The sequence below is a fragment of the Sycon ciliatum genome, chromosome 6, assembly GCF_964019385.1.
Source record: "Sycon ciliatum chromosome 6, ocSycCili1.1, whole genome shotgun sequence".
NCBI lineage: Eukaryota > Metazoa > Porifera > Calcarea > Leucosolenida > Sycettidae > Sycon > Sycon ciliatum.
Window position 1 is genome coordinate 7,964,901 of NC_088648.1, and position 22,872 is coordinate 7,987,772.

Below are 22,872 nucleotides of genomic sequence, written 5' to 3' on the forward strand. Positions count from 1 at the left end.
ACCAACCAAACAGTACTCCAGAAACACAGAATACATAACATTTTGATGGGGAAATTGCGCCAAGCTTGTGCCAAGCTTGATAGAATTCAACGAAATTTACAAGTTACTTTGTACGGTATACAGTGAGTGCAATAAATACATCGAGTCGTAAACTACCGGTATTTTACTACTCCCTGGTAAAATGCAACCCAAGAGCGATAATTTTGGACCCAAATCGATGCTCCCGCCAGGTTTCACCGTGGAAAAACTGAGCTGCTCAGGCTGCTACGGGTTCCAGGTTGGAGCATGCACAACATGTGCTGGCCGATCCAGAACAGGTTCAGTCGCAAGCAAAGGCACCAGTACACCGTACAGCAGGGAGCCCTACACATACGTATGTGTAGGGCAGGGAGTCGTAAAATACCGGTATTTTACGACTCCCTGGTGTAGTGCTCCCTGCTGCTGTTACACTCTTCTCGATCAGCGATCGAGTCGCAGAATTTTACGACTCCCTGAGGCATCCTTTATAACCGCACATCCTCACAGCACTCTTCAAGCGGTCAGCTCTGGGCTACACCAATCAATGAAAAAGATTTTTTTTTAATCATCCGGAATCACGGGCATGCGGCAAGGCTCATCTTCAGGAAATGTGCTGTGATATCAAGTCAAAATTTAAAATATAACTTGGTTGAAAGCAGGGAGTGGTATTTTTACGACTCCCTGGTTGAAAGTCAGTAACACGGCAGTGCAAGTGATTGCGAGATAGCTAGACACAGGGAGTCGTAATTTTTCCTGGCTAGAAATGGGAGACAGCAACGCTGCACATACATGTAGAACATGATTGTTATCTTACGTTTTAGAGGCGTAATGTCAAGTCCGAAGCTGTGGAGTGGTGCATTCACAGAAGAACTTTTAAAAGATGGCGGATCAAAGTGCTCCATGCACGACATGCAGAGCTTCAATGCGCGTGTTAAGACGTGCAGAGCTTCAATGCAACTCCTGATGATTAATTTTGAGCATTGAGCTGGGATTATTATACTAGTATACATAATATTCTGTGTTCTGGCAGATTCTCGTGTGAGGGGTGCATTCATGCGTGTCTGTCGGGTTGGCATATTGACTGTGTTCCAGCTGATTGCATTCATTGGCCAGTCAAAGTCCGCTAATTCGCCATGAAGCGCAGACTCCGCTGCATTGCCAGCAGGCAGCTTCTCCATGCAAGGCGTGTAGCGTGGTGTTAAAATGAAGCAGCGGCGTAATAATCCTCTTCGTGTGCACTGTTGCCAACCGATATACCACAGGCGTACGCCTCGTTGCTGCTCAGGACTATGCCCATGCCTCCTGTATGGTGATCACCTCCACTGTGCGTGGGTGCTGGCGAATCAGGGACGCACGCATAGACTTCGGTTCCGTTCTCGACGGCATCATCATTCTCAGCAGCATCTTTCCTGGTAGCACCTTGTCCTTCGCCGATGCCGATGCGAACGACATCATGTGATGATGCAGTAAAGTTGCGCTGGCAACGGTCGTATGCATCGTTGCTGTGCATGATGATGTCATCCACTTCGCCAATGCTGCCATGGCAACAGTCGTATGCATCGTTGTCGTGCATGATGATGTCATCCACTTCGCCAATGCTGTTGCCCTGTCCGACCATGGTCGGATGGGGAATGGATTCGTAAGTCTCGCCGCTACAACCACTGGTGGCCCCATCTTGCTGGCACGTCGGAATCCCCACACTCGGCTTTCCATCATGGTGCGTGCAGGTAAGGGCTTCTTCGGCATTCGTTGCGGGTGAGTTTTGGCCGCAGTTGCTGGCAGGCGTGAGGCCGTACGCGTCATTTCTGTGCATGTCGATCTCGTCATCTCTCCCGGTGCGAGTGCGAGCATGGAGCCTCGCTGAGTCGGAGACACAGTCGTAGATGTCATGCGTGTCCCCGCCCGAATCACTCTGTTGGCAAGTACGGACTTGGGCACTTGAATCAGCAGAGGCTTGTCCCAAACTGCACGCACCGTTGTCATGCATTTCGGTCCCGTTGTCTCCGCCGCGATTGCCATCTCCGAAGGCAGCCGAGCCAGGATTACGACTGCACATTTGGTAATCGTTCGCCGCAGACTTGTTTGGTCGCCTGGCGGGAGTCCCGTCGTGCAACCTGGCCCCACCATCCTGGGTAACGCCGGTGTGCGGCACAGCCGTGAGTGCGAGGGAGTCGTTGTTGCAGCTCGAGGCCGCCGCCGACGCACAGGCGTATGCGTCATTGTCGTGCATATCAATCTCGGCACCGTTGCAGTGGTCGTCGTTGTCGAATGCGGCGGCCGCATCAGCAACAGACGTGTATACATCGTCATGGTTGTCGCAGGAATCCGTCTTTTCGAGGGTGAAATATGCACTACTGGACATGGAAGAGTCTCTCCGATCACCATACGCGACATTGTCACTCATGCCCAAGTTGCTACCATTGCAGTGGTCATCGGTGTCGAATGCGGCCGCGCCAGCAACGGACGTGTATACGTCATTGTCGCTGCTGCCGATATCCGTCTGTTGGCAGGCTAGGCGTGAACTACTGGACGCGGAAGAGTCTTTCCGATAGCCGTGTGTGTTGAATGCGGCCGCACCAGCAACAGACGTGTATACGTCATTGTCATTGCCGCCGGAATCCATCTTTTGCCTAGCTGGACGTGAACTACTGGACGCGGAAGAGTCTTTCCAATAGCCGTAGGTGACGTTGTACTGCGTCTCCATCTCGTTACCCCTGCTGCAGTTTCCACCTTGGAGCATGGCCGAGTGTGGAACGCATGCGTATGTCACATTGTCATTCGCGTGGCGGTCATCTCGTTGGCCAGCGGAGGTTTCATCGTTCGCCCTGACGCAATTCTGATCGTAGCTATGTGCTTCAGGACTTGGTGTGGCGTCCGGCCTGGGAGCTGCGTTGCTGTCGCAGGCAGGCACGCAGCCGTACGCATCGTTCTGATGCATGGCGTTCTCGTTGCTTCTCCCGTGACAGGTTTTGCTATGCACGTCCACTCTTGAAATGCACGCGTACACGTCGTGTCGACTCTCATCCGAATCCTCTCGTTCACATGCGACCGGTGGCCTCTCATCACTTCCAGTAGCGCTATCTTGGCTGCAGCTATAGGCGTCGATGCTGACTCCATCACTGTGTTGGTCAGTGCTGTTGTGATGCGTCATGGCATACGTGTTGTCGGCGGGTGTTGCATTCGCACCGCTGCCACACCGGTCACTCTCGTCAAGCGTGCCGGCGACAAGATCCGACATGCTCGCATAGGTCTCGTATCCCCTCTCCGTGAGGTCATCACGCGTGTGTGTAGCGATCTCCATGTTTGTCGTGGCAACGCTGTCCTGGCTGCCTTCATTAGCCGACACGGCAAGGTCGGAGCTACAGCCATACGCCGTGTTGTTGGCCATCACGACACCGGCATTGTGCTGGCGGTCGATGCTGGGCATTGAGTATTCCTCGCTACCACTGTTGTCTGTCGGGCTGTGCGGCTTTGAGCGACGGCGGGATATAATGATCAGCAGTACGCCAAACACGAGCGAGCCAATGGCGATAGCAACGACGTGTGCCATCGCCATGGCTGAAGAAGCTGCGCCGGAATCTACAAGAGCACGACGGCAACAGAAACGGGGCAGAAGAAATAGGAACTTGAGAGAATGCCAGTAAAGTGTGGCCAGCAATGTTACGTAGAGTGCTGTAGTTTCACAAATATTCGGTGTACTTTTATTTTCGGTACTTTCGGTGCATCTGCTTCATACCTAAAATTTCAATACACCGAACAAACACTAACACACATAATCCAATAGGGAACTGCTTCTCTGTACCGAAAATTTCTGTTCACCTAACCTAGCTTTTTGCTCTCATACCGAGAAGATTGAGCACCGAAAATTTCTGTTCACCTAACCTAGCTTTCTGCTCTCATACCGAGAAGATTGAGCACCAAAAATTTCTGTTCACCTAACCTAGCTTTTTGCTCTCATACCGAGAATATTGAGCACCGAAAATTTCTGTTCACCTAACCTAGCTTTTTCCTCTCATACCAAAAATATTGAGCACCGAAAATTTCTGTTCACCTAACCTAGCTTTTTGCTCTCATACCGAGAATATTGAGCACCGAAAATTTCTGTTCACCTAACCTAGCTTTTTGCTCTCATACGGAGAATATTGAGCACCGAAAATTTCTGTTCACCTAACCTAGCTTTTTGCTCTCATATCGAAAATATTGAGCACCGAAAATTTCTGTTCACCTAACCTAGCTTTTTGCTCTCATACCGAGAATATTGAGCACCGAAAATTTCTGTTCACCTAACCTAGCTTTTTGCTCTCATACCGAGAATATTGAGCACCGAAAATTTCTGTTCACCTAACCTAGCTTTTTGCTCTCATACCGAGAATATTGAGCACCGAAAATTTCTGTTCCTAACCTAGCTTTTTGCTCTCATACCGAGAAGATTGAGCACCGAAAATTTCTGTTCACCTAACCTAGCTTTTTGCTCTCATACCGAAAATATTGAGCACCGAAAATTTCTGTTCACCTAACCTAGCTTTTTGCTCTCATACCGAAAATATTGAGCACCGAAAATTTCTGTTCACCTAACCTAGCTTTTTGCTCTCATACTGAAAATTTCTGTTCACCTAACCTAGCTTTTTGCTCTCATACCGAGAATATTGAGCACCGAAAATTTCTGTTCACCTAACCTAGCTTTTTGCTCTCATACCGAAAATATTGGCACCGAAAATTTCTGTTCACCTAACCTAGCTTTTTGCTCTCATACCGAAAATATTGGCACCGAAAATTTCTGTTCACCTAACCTAGCTTTTTGCTCTCATACAGAAAATATTGAGCACCGAAAATTTCTGTTCACCTAACCTAGCTTTTTGCTCTCATACCGAAAATATTGAGCACCGAAAATTTCTGTTCACCTAACCTAGCTTTTTGCTCTCATACCGAAAATATTGAGCACCGAAAATTTCTGAAACTAGAGTATAGAGTAAAAGCTGTCAAGGCAACCACTCGGAAAAGGCAACCACTCGGAAAAGGCGACCACCTGTCCAAGAAGACCACTGAAACCAGGATCAAGGGATGCTATTTCCAGTCAAATAACCCTGGATATGGAGACCACCTGGTAACAGAGACCATATTTTGAAGGTCCCTAGAGTGGTCGTCTGAGACAGGTTTCACTGTACATCACATGTAGATACTCTAGACACTGCCTTCGTCCTGCTCGTTTTTATGCTACTAAACACGAGTGACTAAATCCTAAAGGGGATTTTTTTAACGGAACAAGACAAGTTGTAACTGTACACGCGTCGGGCATTCGTACAGCAGAAAATCAACTCTGAATACACGACCCAGTTGGCTGATGAACTCGTCCAGCAGTGCATGCCCGTACATGGGATGAACTCAAGCGGTTCTGCAAGTACTACGCGGCCGTCATACGTGCTCACTGTGGACGACGTGGACGTGTCCGAGATGGATTTCTTACTCAGGGACGGCACACAGGGCAGTGGAGAGTGGTACGACCAGGGGTGTCCCGGGGGTGTGTGTGGGGGGGGGGGGGGGTGTCCCCCGGGGGAAATCTTATTTTTAGGCCAGCAGGGCATGTTTTAGCGCTCTTATAATTGCTTTTTTAGATGAATTTGGCAGACCATCCTGAACGAAAAGTGGTACGACCATGGTCGTGCTGGTTGTACCGTGTGTGACGCCCCTGTTACTGACGTGTGTGTGTGTGTGTGTGTGTGTGTGTGTGTGTGTGTGTGTGTTGTGGCGTAAACCCTCGTGTCTCACAGAATGAGCAGGTTGATCGAGGAACAAGCATTCGTTGAATGCAGAAGGATCATCTAACAACACCCTCAACGTAAATACAGGTTTCAAAGACAACTACAAGAATCTGGCCGGAAGCCTGAAAAGCTGCCCAATCCTTTCAGACAAAGTACTGACCCTAAACTTGCTACGAGGCAACTTTTCTGCGTGTATCCTGCCTTCACCAGACAGTCATACAAACCAAATACTATGTACGGCTCCCTGCTCTCACACTGCCACTTGCGCAACTGCACAAGGTCAAAAGTTGCAATGCTGTGTGTTGCATGCAAAATAACTGTCTGAATGCAGGCTTGGAAAAGTTGCCTTTCAGGTTTTTTTATGATTTGGTACTGGATGTTCTATGTAGGCAGTGTGCAGAGGGCCAAACACAGAGTCACTGCTACCTCCCCCACCTTTTGATGAGTTGGATCTGATCGGGTCGAACACGAGCAGTGAGGTTGACGATGGTGATGTAACCGCCCCACCAGTCCAGCGATCGGGCAGGATGATGTGGCTAGCGCTGACCGACCTGATGAACGCTAGATGCGATTGCGCTGCTGCGCCTGAGCGATGCAGTGTCTCTGAGATGCAGGGAAAGAACAAGGCAAGAAGAACAAACACTGCTGACCTTTCCTTGCTGTGAAAAAGAATTAAAAATCCCGTCCTCATTAGATTAGAAGCCCCTCTTGAATATTACTCCCCCCCCCCCCCCTCAGTGCTACGACCGTTTGAAATAATTCAAGCTCCTCTCGAAAAGCACCACAGGCTACAACCGTAGAATCCCGTGGATAAGTCCAGCGGCTTATCTGATTTTTAAATTGACATTAGACAAGCTTGTATGTGGACATTGGCTTATACGCTGATCCGAGGTATTCAATTTTTATTCGCGAGGAAAAGGCGGAGAAGAGCCCCGAACGTGCACATACGAAAAAATCGAGATAATAATATTTAGGGCCGAAACAATTATACCGATAACTCGCATATCGATTGTTAAGAGTGCAATCGATAATCGTTAGTGTTCAAAACGAGTGCTAATGATTTTTATGCATGTATATGAGTGACAAACTCGGAGGGAGTTGTGGTTGCTCGTGAGAGTGCTCAATACACCAAGGTGCAGAGCCTAGTACACACACTTGAGAGGGACGAAAAGAAACGCTTTTCGTCCCTCTCAAGTGTGCATATCAGTGACAGTATTCTAGCCCTTGCACTCCATCCGATAGTGAATACGAGTACAATCATGTACTTCTAAGCGCAGTAAAACTGATTTGTGGCTTTGGAAGAGATCGGGAGAGAAGACTTTGTCTTTTCGCTTCATTTGTGGGAGAGGTCGGAGATTAGAGCAGTTGCCAGAGAGTGATGACAAGATTATTCGCTCTAGAAACAACATGACATTTTCTAGTTCATGTTGATAAACCAGCGAGACGTCAACAGTGCAGAGCCACACATTTCTAACCTAGCAAAGGTATCGTGGAATTTCTTCATAAACTGGTGTTCAAAGTACACGGGTAGAGCCGACAAGAATCGATAAAACCAATATATCGATCGTTAATGATATTGGTCGATCGTTAGGAGTTATTGAATGATCGTTTCAGCCCTAATAATATTATAGAAGAAGACGAGCACGCCACGCACTGCTATTACGGCCGAATTGTGTGCGCCCTTTACCCCAGACCTGGGCTAGCTGGACAGGTTCAGGGGACACGGGAAGGTTGAAATCCAGTAAAGATCAACATTTAAAGTACATTTCATGCAGCTATCCCCGACTACGACTAGCTAGTAGCTATCCCCGACTACGACTAGCTAGTAGCTATCCCCGACTACGACTAGCTAGTAGCTATCCCCGACTACGACTAGCTAGTAGCTATCCCCGACTACGACTAGCTAGTAGCTACTATCAATTGTACGTCACATTCGAATGTTTCACCGAACTTATTCCTGCAGACAGATACGTTATAATAAATAAAATAATTGTAAAGAGAAAGGGACCTTTAAGTTACTAGTTATGTCTCTGTACATATGCCGACTGTTGGCTTAACATCCGAGTTTTTACAGATACGTTAACCCCATAATTATTGTTTTATTCGGGCTACTTGAACTACAGTTGTGGCAAGTGAAATCCGATACTTGCCATAGGGGACAGCGCCACAAATGGACATCAATGATGTAATGCACTGCACCTAATTTGTACTATAGAGCCGTATGCATCCCAAACAGATCGAAAGGTCACAGCGTAGATACACACAGTTCACAAATATGGTACACATAAGGAGTGTTGGTATCCAATCCCCATTCATTTTTGCCAGCACCTTTTGAACCTTGACTGTGATGAGTACGAGTTTTGTCATCAGACAGATAACGTAACATTAGTTGTATGTAACACATGTACTGTACGTATGCAGGGCTGCAGGGGCTGCAGACTGCATGGTGCAGTCCCTTATGCCAAGTGTCGGATTTCACTTGCTACAACTGTACATGCAAACCTGTGTGTATTCTTATTACTACTACTGTTATTTACCTGGGCTTATGAGTAGGCGAGCTTATCCAGGCCATGGGAAGCTACAGTATTGGCAAGGCATGGAGTGATCAGCCCGACAGTGCAATATCAGTGTAGCCTCAGTGGTCCTCTGTAGGCCTGGATACTAACAGTCTCGACTCTTCCCCAGAGCTAGCCACTCGCTGCCAGAAGTCCACCAGAGCAGTCCAGCTGGGGTAGTGGAATGAATATCATTCTCTGGGGCTCATTGAGCCTCTTAAGTTTGTATTGTGATTGCCTGCTATTCTACACAGCTGGCTCAGCTCATCTCAACAGTCTATAGGTAGAGATGCCAACAACACTACAGGTAAGCCTCCAAGGGGAACAAAACAAATTGAAAGGCAGTTCAACCCTGTGAATGTGCCTAGTGGACTATCTAGTAGATGTGAATGCATAAAAAGCAAATGACACCCTGCTGATCCAGCAGCAAGGTGCACTACATGGCATTGCAGGCAAATGAAAAGGGGGGGAAAACTGGGTACGGGTCATTGGGGCTACAGCATTGCTGGCAGGCGAAATTTAAATGGGGGCAAAAGGTCCGCCGGGTCCAGGACACTGGTGTTGGCACAGGACAGCAATCTTGTTGCAATGCACACAACATGCATGTAGTATAGAGGTAGAATAACTGCCTTCAGACAGCACAGCACAGCACAGCACAGCACAGCACAGCATTGCAGTGCAGGTCTGCATTGCAGTGCAGGTCTGCATTGCAGTGCAGGTCGAGTAGTACGGACCCGGCATAGCCAGCTAGCTGGGGTCAAACGGGGTTTAATTAAGTTGTACAAGTAACTGCACTCCAGAGCCGGAGGGGGTCAGTGTAGACTCAAGGTCACCGAGCAGTGCAGACCAGACCGTATTGTACTACTCCCTGGTGCAGACAGCAGTGCAGTGGCATGGCATGGCATGGCAGTGCAGTCCTGTGAGTGGTATGGCACGAGTCAATCAGGACATTGCCAAGGTCGTACAACTTTTACCAGGCCGTTGTGCAGTGCAGTCAGCACACCAGATTTTCTCTACAGTGCATTTCAAAACTATAGACGCGTAGGGTTTTTGAAATATTTCAAATTTGGCTGGAACTTTTTGAGAATAGTTTTCGGAATATTGCTCAGGATCGCTCCACAATTACTCTCATATAGTTTCTAAAGGATTGGATAACAGACGCCCAATTTGGAAAAATTTATGCACAAAGTGATCACAGATTTTATGTGGTATAGATGCTGGCATAACGGTTTTTGCCTAGGTACGCGTCTATAGTTTTGAAATGGACTGTAATAAGAGCCTGAGCACGAGGTTCATATTATTTCAGTGACAGTTCTACCTTCGTTACTTACTGACTGTGCTATTCCTTTTTCAATGCTCTACTATCAAGCCATTTCCAGTATCAGAAGGCACAAACTGACCATATCAAGGATTTTCTAAAAACCTGAACTCGAACGGGTGCTATCGAAACTGATGCTGTACAATAGCAGAGGGACCAGAAAGCAAGCAATCGCCTCCGCACAAGTACGTGCTTGGCATGCTGCACTAATAAACAGATTTCACGGTTCGCGTGAGACTCGGCTCGGGAAGCCGAGTTTTCCGCATTCGCCGTAGGAACGCCACCACCCTCTATTAGTCTGAGTAGTCAATGTATGGTTGCATACTCTAATTGTGGCCCGTGCTGCTATTACTAGAGTGTATTAGAGACTGGGCGCTTATTGTTACAAACAACCGGCCTCAACCCGAGTCATTATCGGAGATCTGGGATTTTATTAGAGAAAAAAATACTTCTTGTTTCAAACAACCAGCCTCAACCCGAGTCATTATCGGAGATCTGGGTTTTATTAGAGAAAATATAGTACAGTCTGTCCCCACAGACTAAGGACGTTTAGCAACGCGAAAGTTCGAAAGAAAATTCGAGTCTGGGAATGAGTACAGAAACAAAGGTCGAAACTTCGAAAACTTGGACGCGAAGTTGCAGTGATTTGCGAAAGTAACTTTCTCTTTTCTCGGTACGCATTCCACTACAGGGAGTAGTAATTTTACAGCCCCCTGCTTGAGACTGAGCTGCATATACGGTACGGTACTATAAGATTCAAATAACTTCGAGAAAAAGTCGTTTCGCATTGCTAAACCTCACAAGTTTTCTTTTTCGAAACAGATTTTCGCGAAATATCGCCACCACCAAAAGTTCGAATTTTCGCATTGCTAAACGTCCCTAATAACGAGGACAAAATCCTAAAATTATGCGCATAATTATGCGGGCGAAAACAGGCCGTTGTGCGGCAAATATGCGGGGTTATGCGGCAAATATGCGGGTTAATGCGGTCATTAGACACCCTTAGCAAACGACGGTAACGCTATTTTTTACGGTACTCGTACCTTGATCACCCAAATAGCGTTGAAGCTGCAGCGTATAAACGTTATGGGGACTGATTTATCGTTGTGACGAACGGTACTTGTTTTGGCCAAATATTGCATAGTCCGTACGCATTTCACCTTGTATCACGTATATGGTGACAAAAATGGTTGTACCGCGCGAAATCAAAGCTATTCTCGTGGCAGCAGCGTACTAAAAATAGCGTGCATATTGCTAAAGGTCGAACCCAAATCACAGTATTTTCCCCCTTACGATAATACCGTTACAACATAACGTTTTTTGCTAAGGGTGTCTATTATGCACGAGTTATCTGTCACTGGTACAACTTTAGCGTGCAGTCTCATGCAAGAATACAACTTTGTCGTACAAACTCATGAACCCATGCGACTTTGTAGTACATTTTCGACAGCATGCACTATTTTCTTGTACATTCTCATGAATAACGCGGGATTTATGCGAAATCTTACGAAAACGTGGATGATAACCAAAAACGCGGAAAATTCCGCGTCCGCGGAATCGCGGTATCCTGTGGGGACAGTACAGTGGAGCTCAATGAACTCCAACCCGAAGTCCATAACCAGCGCCGCAAAATGATTTTGGTTACATCATCGACCATATGGAACGTGCTCTAGTTGGTCTGCGCTCGTGGTCAGCGCGCGCCGTCCGTCCAGAGAAAACTCATATTTCCCCCTTTTTCTACTTGTTTGTCGTTGTGAGGTCGCAGTTCCCGCGCTTTCGTGTCCCGTGCGGGAAACGTCACTTGCACATGCTGGGGGCATGATGAGTGCGTGCAATTTGCCAGTGCGAACAGCTCAGGGCCGCAGGAGCCGAAATCTGTGCGGCGCAGATTTTGAACTTCAAGTCGGATTTCGTTGAGCAGCACAGTTCTTATTGCATCATGTACCTCACTACATTTTATCTAGGTTCTTGTGTAAGCCCGCTTCTTGAGAGACTTATCCCCTCTCCCCGGGCTCACTTGTGAAGTCTGCATTCGACACTGAGGATATATGGGCGAAGTGGTGGCCCGCCGATGTGAACGTATTTGCTTGATGTGTGTTCCTAAACACGTCAGGTGATGCGGCCGCGAATCCGGCTGTTTTGTGTATTAAAAAAATCATCCCATCAGGGTACAGTACTGAGGGGCTGTTCTGCCAATCACAAGCCGTCCTCAGCGTGGATGCTCCGATACTCCCACTGCATAGCGTGGTACCCACTGGTACTTTGTGCCACTTTTGACGCTATGTGTTCTTCGTACGTCACTGGCAGACCACCACTCCACCAGACCCTGCATAGGGCTGGGTTCCACTGCGGCTCCGCTGCTCGTCATTTGCGGGAGGAAACGTCATCATTACCATAGTGACTGCGGCGCGAGCTGGTGCAGCGAGGTCGTGGCTCACCACGAGCTTTCGCATTGCGGCTTGATCAAAAGTTGCAAGCCGCGATCGCGGCTTAGTATTTTTTTATACGCGGGAATAATACTATTCCAATTTTTTTAATTGAATTTTGATTCCGCAACCTGCGCGCACAGGCAGGTAAAACAAGATAGAAAAACGTCAAGCATGACCGCGGCGGTACCACGAATGGTGAGTGTTAGCGGAACCGCTCTGCTCCGCTGCATGCAGTCAAGTGCCGCGGAGCCATGTACCCCTTGTGCCTGGCCACAAGCTCCCGGTTTACCGTCGTTCATTCGCTTGAGTGGTGTTCGCTAGATTCTTCGTTCGTAAAATTCATGGTTCGTTATATCACTAAAAATTGTCCTTTGCCTTCTCTCCCTTGCGAGTGTGATTCCTTAAGTTAAGAAAAGTATGCAAGTGTGCCGTGCACCGGTAATTAGCCGTCTTACTGAGGAATGAAGACGATGAGACCGGTAGACCATTGCTGGTCAGCACTTTCACTGCTTTCTTCTTCAAACTGCTACGGTCGGTTGTAGCAGCCAATGATGTTGGTGGGCTGGTCAGCTCTGTTTCTGCATTACGAGCACACACACACACATTCACGCACACACATGCACGCACGCACACGTACGCACGTACACACACGCACGTACACACACACACACACACACACATACACACACACACACACACATACACACACACACATACAGAGAGACACATACAGTCAACTTCGCTAATAACGACTGCGGATATAACGACAATTCGCGAATAACGACATAATTTCTATGCCCAGAGCAAAGTCCCATCCCACTGTAATACATACAATGAGACTTCGGGTATAACGACACTTTGTGAATAACGACACTTTTCTGATGCCCCGCCGAGTGTCGTTAGAAGCGAAGTTGACTGTATACACACTCGCACCCGCGTACAGAGAGTAAGGAGTAAGGGGACAAAATCTGTTATGGTCACTGTAGCCATTAGACCCCTGCATCATTCCGTCTGACCTCACTGGGTCTGCCTGGTAACCATGGCAACAGTTCAGGTACCATAAAGAAAGGAAAGGGACAAAACGTTACGAGTTTCCTTTCTTTATCATAACTATATTGGCTCACCATCCGAGTTCAGGTACCGTATTTTCCGGAGTATAAGCCGCACTTTGAACACTTAAAGTTCACCCCAGAAAAGGGTGATGCGGTGTATAATCCCATGATCAAATTGACGTCGATAAATAGGATAGATGTCCGTATTTCGTGGCAAAATATGGGGGGGGGGGCATACTCCAGTGCGGTGTATACTCCGGAAATACGGTTCTTGTGCCGTAAGCTGTTAGGCAGCCTCGGATCAGGAATGGCTGAGCAGATTGGAAGGGTGTTAACATGCGTGGCGAGCAATGCCATTACTATTAACCTTTTGATGTGTCAAAACACTTCCCTTGTAGTATCCCAATCATAACAGTATATGGAAAAATGTGGGCACAAGTTAGGTCTGTGCTACATTGTGCACATCTGACTGTTCAAAATCTGGTTTAGTTGGTGGACTTGATCGCATACCTTGTCTTGTGCCCACATTTTTCCATGTTACACTTGTTTCCTTGGCTCATCCTCTCAGTTCTTATAACAGCATAATTATACACATCATTTTGTTGCATTCCGAGTCTGCAATGAAGCAAGTTGGGAAATGGGCACTCCATGAAAGGAGCTGGTATGGTGTTTAATACATCCTCAGTCTACCCTGTCCAAATCGACAGCCTGGATGGGGGGGGGGGGGGGTGCTTCTGGATAAACTTATACATGTGTGACCATGAGCTTGTGATGTGATCATTTCAGGATTCTAATAAATGTTTCTGCTATCCACCGGTATGTTTAGATTGATTGATTGATTTTTATTCCCGTAGCTATGCAGAAGACGTTACTTCAGTAACGTCTGGCGCTAGCCAGGGTCCACACAGCTTTAATTTGGTGTTTGTTTGTGTGTTTGTTTGTGTCACGCCTGGCGCTATCCATATCTGACGGCAAAAAAGCATAGGATGTTATAAATTTTTCAATTCTCCTTTTTTTTCAGGCATATCCTGGGATTCGAACCCGCACTATCGCCCTACATGCATTCCCCCATACACTTCGCATTCATACCCATTCTTCCAAGTTGCTTTACGTTATTATCTTGCGTTTGAAAGCCCTATTTGAATATTGCGGGCAGCTGTATGTGGCCAGCTGTGTTTGATGGTACGGTACGGGAGACGGTGTCGTATTACCCTCGATCGTACCTGTCCCGTACCTATCCCCTACCGTACCGTGCCACCAAAGACGGCTGGCCACAATGCATATTCAAATAGGGCTTTCAAATGCAAGATCACAATGTGAAACAACTTGGAAGAATTAGTATGTATGCGAAGTGTATCGGGGGATGCATGCAGGACGCGCGATAGTGCGGGTTCGAATCCCAGGTTGTGTCTTAAAAAAAAGGAATTTTTTAAAGAATTTATAACATCCCTATGCTTTTTTTTGTCTAGGTCATCAAGGCAAAAAAGCATAGCGTAGGGCCCTGAGCTTCCAAGCTCTCTCGTTTAAGGATTGTCCAAAGGCCGCAGAGACGACGTCGAAGAATTCCCCTCAGTGGCCTGTGCCGATTGCTTCATCCTGCACCGGGCAAGGAGAACGCATCTCGCAAGAACTCCTCTGGACAGAGTGGTGTCACATCTATCCCATGACCATACAGTGGGACAGCCATGTTGGTTCCAACTCCACTCAAATCCTGCATCTATGGGTCACATGATGTCGGTCATGTTGGTTCCACTGTCCACATGATATGATCACTTTCTGCACAAATTTAGTCACATGACATGATCACTTTCTGCACAAATTTAGTCACACGACATCACTTTTGCACAAATTTAGTCACATGACATGATCACTTTCTGCACAAAATTAGTCACATGACATGATCACTTTCTGCACAAATTTAGTCACATGACCAACTGATGTGAGACAGCACTCTACAGAAGACTTCTCACCAGGGAGTAGTAAAATGTCGGTATTTTAGTAGTTTTACTACATGTACTCCTTGCTTCTCACCTTTTGGGCATTCTGTGGAGGAACAGGAGACATCCATTGTTCTGTTTCCAGTGCAGTTTTGACCACCGTACTGTGGAGCTGGACTGCTGCAGGTTCTGCTGCGGTAGCGCGTTCCCAGTCCCCCGCATGTCACGCTGCACGGACCACGTGCTGGTGACCATGGCGACCAGAGACCGTCGATCGGGCAATGGACGAGCGGTGCGCAGTTCTGACGCTCGCCAGCGCTACCGGAGCACGACTTTCCGCCGTGGGCCGGTGCTGGCGAAGTGCAGCGTCTTGTGCGTGTCCTGGTTCCGTTACACGTGGCGCTGCACGCCAGGAACGCCGACCATCGCGACCACTCGCCGTCGACGGGACAGTCGGACGCGCCGCAGTCCTGGGCTTCGCTTGCGCTGCCCGAGCAATTCTTGCCTCCGTGAGCGGGTATCGGGGCGGTGCAGGATCTGGTTCGCGTTTGGCTTCCCACGCACGTTGCGCTGCAGGTGCTGTAATTGGACCAGGTCGACCATTTCCCGTCAACCGGACAATGAACTGCACCGCATGCTTGCACTGCGGTTGAGCTTCCGGAGCAGTTCTTGCCCCCATGGGCAGGAGACGGCGCTGTGCACGACCTCGTGCGGCTTTGGTTTCCTAGGCAACTCGACGTGCACGTGCTATATACAGACCACGCTGACCATTTGCCATCAACTGGACAGCTGGATACGCCGCAGTTTTTTGTTTCACCGGAACTTCCAGAGCAGTTACTGCCTCCGTGAGCTGGGGCGGGAGCTGTACACGATCTTGTTCGAGTTTTCGTTCCTTCGCATGTTGAACTGCAGGTGCTGTATGTCGTCCACTTCGACCACTTGCCATTCACTGGACAGTCAGTCGTGCCACAGTCTTCCGTCTCACTTGAGGCTCCGGAACATTTGCTGCCTCCGTGAGCTGGGGCGGGAGCTGTACACGATCTCGTCCGAGTTTTCGTTCCTTCGCAAGTGGCACTGCAAGCGGTGTATGCCGTCCACTTCGACCACTTGCCATTCACTGGGCAGTCGATCGTGCCACAGTCTTTTGATTCGCTTGAGGATCCTGAACATTTGCTGCCTCCGTGAGCTGGGGCGGGAGCTGTGCAAGATCTCGTCCGAGTTTTCGTTCCTTCGCAAGTGGCACTGCAGGCACTGTAGGCAGACCAAGTCGACCACTTGCCATCTACTGGGCAATCGGACGTACCACAGTCGTCCGTTTCACTGGCGCTTCCAGAACAATTGCTACCTCCGTGAGCTGGGGTGGGAGCTGTACAAGATCTTGTTCGAGTTTTTGTACCTTCGCAAGTGGCGCTGCAGGCGCTGTATGCCGTCCACTTCGACCACTTGCCATCTACCGGGCAGTCCGTCGTGCCACAGTCTTGAGATTCACTTTTCGCGCTGCCGGGGCAATTCTTGCCTCCGTGAGCTGGCGTCGGTGCGGTGCAAGATCTGGTTCGAGTTTGGGTTCCCTCGCACGTTGCGCTGCAGGCGCTGTAGTCGGACCAAGTCGACCATTTGCCGTCGACCGCGGGGCACTGCGTCACGCCACAGTCTCTCCTCTCTAGGGAGCTGCCCACACAATTCTTTCCACCGCCGGAGGGCGGAGGGTTGATGCATAATCTAAAGCGAGTTTGTACGCCCTCGCACGTTTGTGTGCATGGTAAATATTTGCTCCACGCCGACCAACCTCCGTTGCACGGGCCGATGCATAAGGACGTAGTCGTCGATAAACCGATGCAGTTTGCTCCTCCGTATGCTGGACGCGGGTTGTTGCATTTGCGAGTCTTCGTTCCTGTGCCGACCCCGCCGCAATGCGCAGAACAGCTGCCACTCGTCCAGGAAGACCAACCGCCATCTGTAGCGCACATGCCAAGTAACCATGCAAAATAATGATTACAGTACAATGTCATGTACATGTACGAGCGTACTGCATTATGTAATCAGGGAGTCGTAACTTTTTTTAAACTCTTTTTACGGCTCCCTCAGGCCTAGCGCCTGGTTGCAGCGGAATCAGAAACTGGGCCATAGCTAGGCCCCCGTGTAATATGCCGGCATTTTTTTGAGCATTTTCGGTACAATCCGCGAACCCAGCACTTTGGGCTCGTGATGCAGCATTTTGGGGGAAACGGAGCACTTGGCCGTTGTGTATCAAAATTGAGAGAAGAAAAACTTCCCAAACAAGAACGTCACTTCCCGTGGGTTAGCTTCTTGTTGGGTAGTGTATGAATTGAAAATAATTATGGTTTTGACCAGGGAGTCGTAAAATACCGGTATTTTCTGACTCCCTGGTTTTCACGGCGTGTGCTGAGGATTACAAAAAAGTGAGCATTTTCCGAGCATTTTCGGCAAGGTTTGGGAGCATTTTCGGCAAGGTTTACGAGAATTTCCCAAAAGCATTTTCGGCAAAGTTTCGGGCATATTACACCGGGCCCTAGCCATAGCAAGGAGGCATTATAAAGGTATGCGATTGGAATCAGTGGAGCCGCTTTTACTGACACTATGAATAAAGCGTGAGGCAGCGGAACCGCTTGTGAAGTATTATTATCATTATGTGTAGACGCTTTAAAAGTACATGACTATTGTATAGAGAAGAACGCGCTTACGGCGCGCTATGTATGCAGCAGGAGTTGCTAGTGCAAGTACCACGCTATGCCGCCGGGACTTCCCCAAAGTGTCTCACCTAGGCCTTTGCGGATAATGCCGGCAGAAAAATTGGCAGAATTCGGTACTTTTTCTGGTAAGTTCATGCATGTTTGGTATGTGGATAAAGAAATGGAGCAGAATTCGAGGACTTGCCCGCCAGAAGGTTTGTATGATTTAATATGCCAATTTCACTGCTTTTCGATCAGAATCTGCCAATGCCTAGTCTCAACTGATAATAATAATAATAATAATAATAATAATAATAATAATATAATTAGCCCTTGGCGGATTTTGTTCGGTAAATTGCTGAATTCTGTTTTCCAGTATGCCCGAATTATGCCAGCTTTTGAAAGGCTCTTGTCTGCCGCGACTGCAGTTTGATGGCATTGGCCTTTGTCACGCAGACCATTACAAAACATTACAATGTGAACACCTACATGTACATTGTAGATAATTTATAATTATTCCCGTAGCTATGCAGAAGACGTTACTTCAGTAACGTCTGGCGCTAGCCAGGGTCCACACAGCTTTAATTTGGTATTTGTTTGTTTGTGTGTTTGTTTGTTTGTTTGTGTCACGCCTGGCGCTATCCCGTATCTGTCCCGTATCTGTCCCGTATCTGTGACTACAAAGGCTCTACAGGATTGTACATAACAGCTGTCCACAATATTTGCGGGCTCCTGTATCTGTCCCGTACCGTACCAATATTCGTCGTATTATGTATACGACTCCCTGATGTAGAGGGAGATTTGGAATGAAATAGGGAGACGAGGAGGAAATTAAATAAGAATAGACGCCGAATAGGTGATAGGATGCGTCAGCATAAACAGCGTCAGCATAAACATACATGTACTTTGGAAGAGAGATCGCGTCGTCTCCAAAATAAGCGTGAACGAGCGATTCAGCGCCGGTCACAGGAAACGTCGGAAGAGAGATCCCGTCGACTCCTGAACGCCCGTAATCGGCAGAGTCCGCCGGTCCCAGGCAACGTCAGGACAGACATCCCGTTGAGTCCAGAACGCCCGTGATCGGCAGAGTCAGCGCCGGTCCCAGTGAACGTCAGGACAGACATCCCGTCGACGCGCAGAAAAACTAAATCTGCAGCCTCTTTTGCCGTCGGACAGGATACGTATTATAGGAGACTGTAAAGTTATGTAATGTCCAAATTTCCACGTGAGCAGCAGGTCACTCGCGTTGATTTTTCGACGTGCGAGCCAAATAACGCGAGCTGAACTTTCGCGTCGCAGACATCCCGCGAAGCGCAGAAAAACTAAATCTGCAGACTCTTTTGCCGTCGGACAGGATACGTATTTTAGGAGACTGCTAAGTTATGTAATGTGCTCCACAGGCAATCATGCATTCGGCGTCGTCATTGGCTCAACAGGTCAATGTACATGTCTTACTACAAAAAGGCCAGAAAATCCGATTACTGTATTAAAATCAACTAATTTTCGCTGGCGATTTCATTTCGCTGATTTCGCCGCTTGGTACCAACCGGCCAAAGTAAATCACAGGCCAAAGTTTGTCATATAGGAAATTGATGCATTATTGAGCAATGGATGCATGTGAGAGCAAAAATACCTATCGATTTCAAATTTGACGTGAAATTGCGCGTCACGTCGGAAATAACGTGCATCTCAACCCCTCATACTAGAGAGGTTTCTATTTCTCATCGGCCAACATTTGTTGATTTACAGTATAAGGAGATAAAAAGAAAAGAAGGAGCAAACCAAAAGAAGATAATTATTAGAGAAATAACAATCCGCAATAAATTCTGCAAATACTTTTGTCTCAGTTCTTATAACATGTACGATGAGCTAGGCAAAAAAGCATAAAAGCATAGCGTAGGGCCCTGAGCTTCCAAGCTCTCTCGTTTAGTTGACTTTGTTGCTGCTTTTTTTTCTTTTTTGTTGTTGTTGCTGCAATTCGATGTCCATTTGCGTCTACTTGACTATGCCGTTTCGTGTTTGCATAGCAATTATCGTTACGCCATCCGTACCATTTTTTCTCAAAGAAGGAATATGTGTTATGCTCTATGGCACGGTTTTTTTTACCACCGTTTGTAACAATAATTGCTATACAAACACGAAGCGGTAGAGTCAAGTAGACGTAAATGGATAGACACGGATGGAGTGCCAAGGGGTTATTTATAGAAAAGGACCAAGTTACGCTCTAATGTCCAGTAATACCATCAGTAAATTGACAATCCAAGTTGGAATGCTGTTGGATTGCGCATAGGGTCCGGCGGATTCTGCGGCTGCCGGCAGAAAAATTGGCAGAATTCGGTACTTTTTCTGGTAAGTTTCATGCATGTTTGGTATGTGGATAAAAAAATGGAGCAGAATTCGAGGAATTGCCCGCCATAACGTTTGTATGGTTCTGCCAATTTCACTGCTTTTCGAGCAGAATCTGCCACCTTTTCGAGCAGAATCCGCCACCTTTTCGAGCAGAATCCGCCGGTCCCTAAATTTGCGCATCCAGGATATGCTAGAGGTGGATGGCAGTAGAATGTCAGTACCGTTGATCCTAGGTGTCATACAATATCACTGCATGAGCTGAATTGTTTGTTTGTTTGTTTGTTTGTTTGTTTGTTTGTTTGTTTAGCTTTATTTTATTTCACCAGAAGCACAGGCAAAATCTGCCTTCTCACTGGGCGTATTGCCACAGTTCTCGCAAAATGATGAAGGTGGTGATATAAGAAAAGGAGGAAGAGGAAAATACAATCATGAACAAGGCACAAAGAGAAGACGGAAACAAATCAATGAGGGAGTACTACAAGTAACGAATTTGAATTTGATGAATTTTTCAAGAAAATAATGCAACGGATGCAAAGGTTCCAGGGTTGAGGGAATGTTGACAGTTATGCGTCTTTGATTTCGTCCCCGTGACCTGACTTCTACTTTGTCGCACACAATTTTGGTGGACCGAAGCCACTTTTTAAAACACATGCTCCTAGTAGGTGAAAGATCGACTGTCTGTGGACCGGTCAAATCCTAATCAACATTATATTTTTCGTATCCGATATTCGGTCGAATGTGATTGGATCCTAAGTAGTACTAACTGCTCCTTCTCATTCTGTAAAAAAATGGATAATTTCGTATGGCCGTGGATAATGGTTACCAATAGCCCCAACCATAGGGATAAGTGCTAAGTGGAATAGAGCAGATTTCACATACCTTGCTTTTTCACGAGCCAGGAATCTGCATGTTCCAATAGCAGCAATAACACAAAGCAGGTTACCGCTCGGAGAAGTATCGAGTGCATCCTCCTGAACGCAGGAATTTCTCCTGCCCGTCAAGCACCCAATGAAAGGAATACTAGACGGTTGGAGAGATGAAAGGCAAAATAGGAAGAGAGCAGGTTTAGAGTTTAGATGCTGGCTTGCTCTGGTGGGGCTTCTTCCAGGAGCAGCAGCGAAGGTAAAATAGGACACGTATCGTCTTGTGTGTTGCACCTGCGAGGACATTTTGCCCCACGGCGTGAGAAGGTACTGAGTTGACATGATCTGCTCTATGTAGGCCGTCTTGTCAGTGTGAACTGGTCATTTTCGAATTCCTGCATCACCGCGGTAGCATGTCTGGGACTTGTGGTTCCTTGAGAGACGCTCCAGGTGCTTACTTCTCAGTAGGCAGTCACTGAGTGCTATGCCGATGAGGCATGTGCTCTGCATACAGACTCGCGGTTCCTCCATGTTCTGATCATTCTTACCGGTATCTTGCCATGCTCCTCATGCGCCTGCAATGTAGACAACACGCATCTTCATCGTTGCGCTGAGGGCCTAACACGGAAATGACTCGTCCATAGTGGTCAGGAGGTTCCCAGACACCAAGCTTTCCAACTGCACATACCGGTACTTGTAGCTGAAATATGCTAGCAAGGGCGAGACGACTCGCGGACCCTAAAAAGGGGCACTGTTCTTTTAAATGCCACTTTCTTCTCACTGCTCACAACTAACTTCAGTTACTTCCCTTACAAGTTACAGCCGTACTACCAATGCTTTATGTCTCCGCGCTCAATCTCTAACGTAGATCTACTCATGTACCTCACTCTTCCGGGTAGATATGTTTACACGTTGACAAAGCGAACAAATGAATTGAGTGGGCAATGGGAAGAGACGACAGAGCAACCGCTAGCCCGCTCCTCATTTATAAGTGCCAGGCAAAAGGTCCTAAAGTCACCACCACTACCAAGGCCTCACATTGCAATTCCGATAGTTTAGTACATGTATCTCCACATTTTCACCCTTGGGTCTTCAGCAGTGAGAATGTGTGCATGATGATGATAACGTTATTTTTTGTTTTTGTTTTTTTAAACGTTATTGTAACGTTATTGTAACGTTATTTATAACGTTATTGATAACATATTAACTGGTTATTGATAACGTTATTTCTAAAAGCCTGCCCGCCGAAAACGGCATCACGCCCTCTGGTGTTACATTCAAAGCACAAAGCGGTTCCCACCTAGAGTACGAGCGTGCCTGTATGGTAGTTGGGCTGAGCACCCACGGTGAAATGCAATAATTTTATGCCAAACTTCACTCCTCGCGTGGTGACAGACTGACAGTCACATTAATTTTTCTTCACACTTTTCGTTGCCTAATGATCGCAGTGATACGCGAAGCTTAGAGAAGTTAGAGTTGCGACACAGCTCCCAATCTCTCTTGTGTCTTCACAATTTTCTCATTTTCAATTCCCGCACGCTTATGACGATTTCATTTTGTTACTGATTAGGTTCTACTCTTAGCAGTCCTCAATGGTTTCGAGTTACCGACATAAGTACTTATATACCACACCAGTCATGTACGCTTACAATCATATGCTCAAGCGCAGAGCTCTGCCCTAGACCATGTCTTTTTCTCTTTAGTTGCTCACCTATTGCTCATCACCTCTTTTACAGATTCGGTATTATGGAAAGTTAGGAAACCCCGTCGATAGGCGAAAGCCTTTGGGGAATCCTTAAACAATAAAAATTACAAAACACCATACCAACAACAGACCAACAACATACCAACAAGATAACTTTATCGCACTTGATAATTTAATCCTACATAATTACTCTGTAT

General features: G+C 47.3%; 1 protein-coding gene across 1 annotated transcript; it reads right to left on the minus strand.

Moving 5' to 3' along the window:
• Positions 1–559: 559 nt before the first annotated feature.
• LOC135820004 (uncharacterized) lies at positions 560–21,652 on the minus strand. The gene is made up of 5 exons (XM_065333305.1): positions 20,987–21,652; positions 15,163–17,022; positions 12,535–12,657; positions 6,213–6,380; positions 560–3,597 (listed from the first exon to the last, which is right to left on the minus strand). Exons 1-5 carry the CDS (start codon positions 21,072–21,074, stop codon positions 1,217–1,219), a joined length of 4,620 nt encoding a protein of 1,539 aa, XP_065189377.1. The 5' UTR covers positions 21,075–21,652; the 3' UTR covers positions 560–1,216.
• Positions 21,653–22,872: the final 1,220 nt, after the last annotated feature.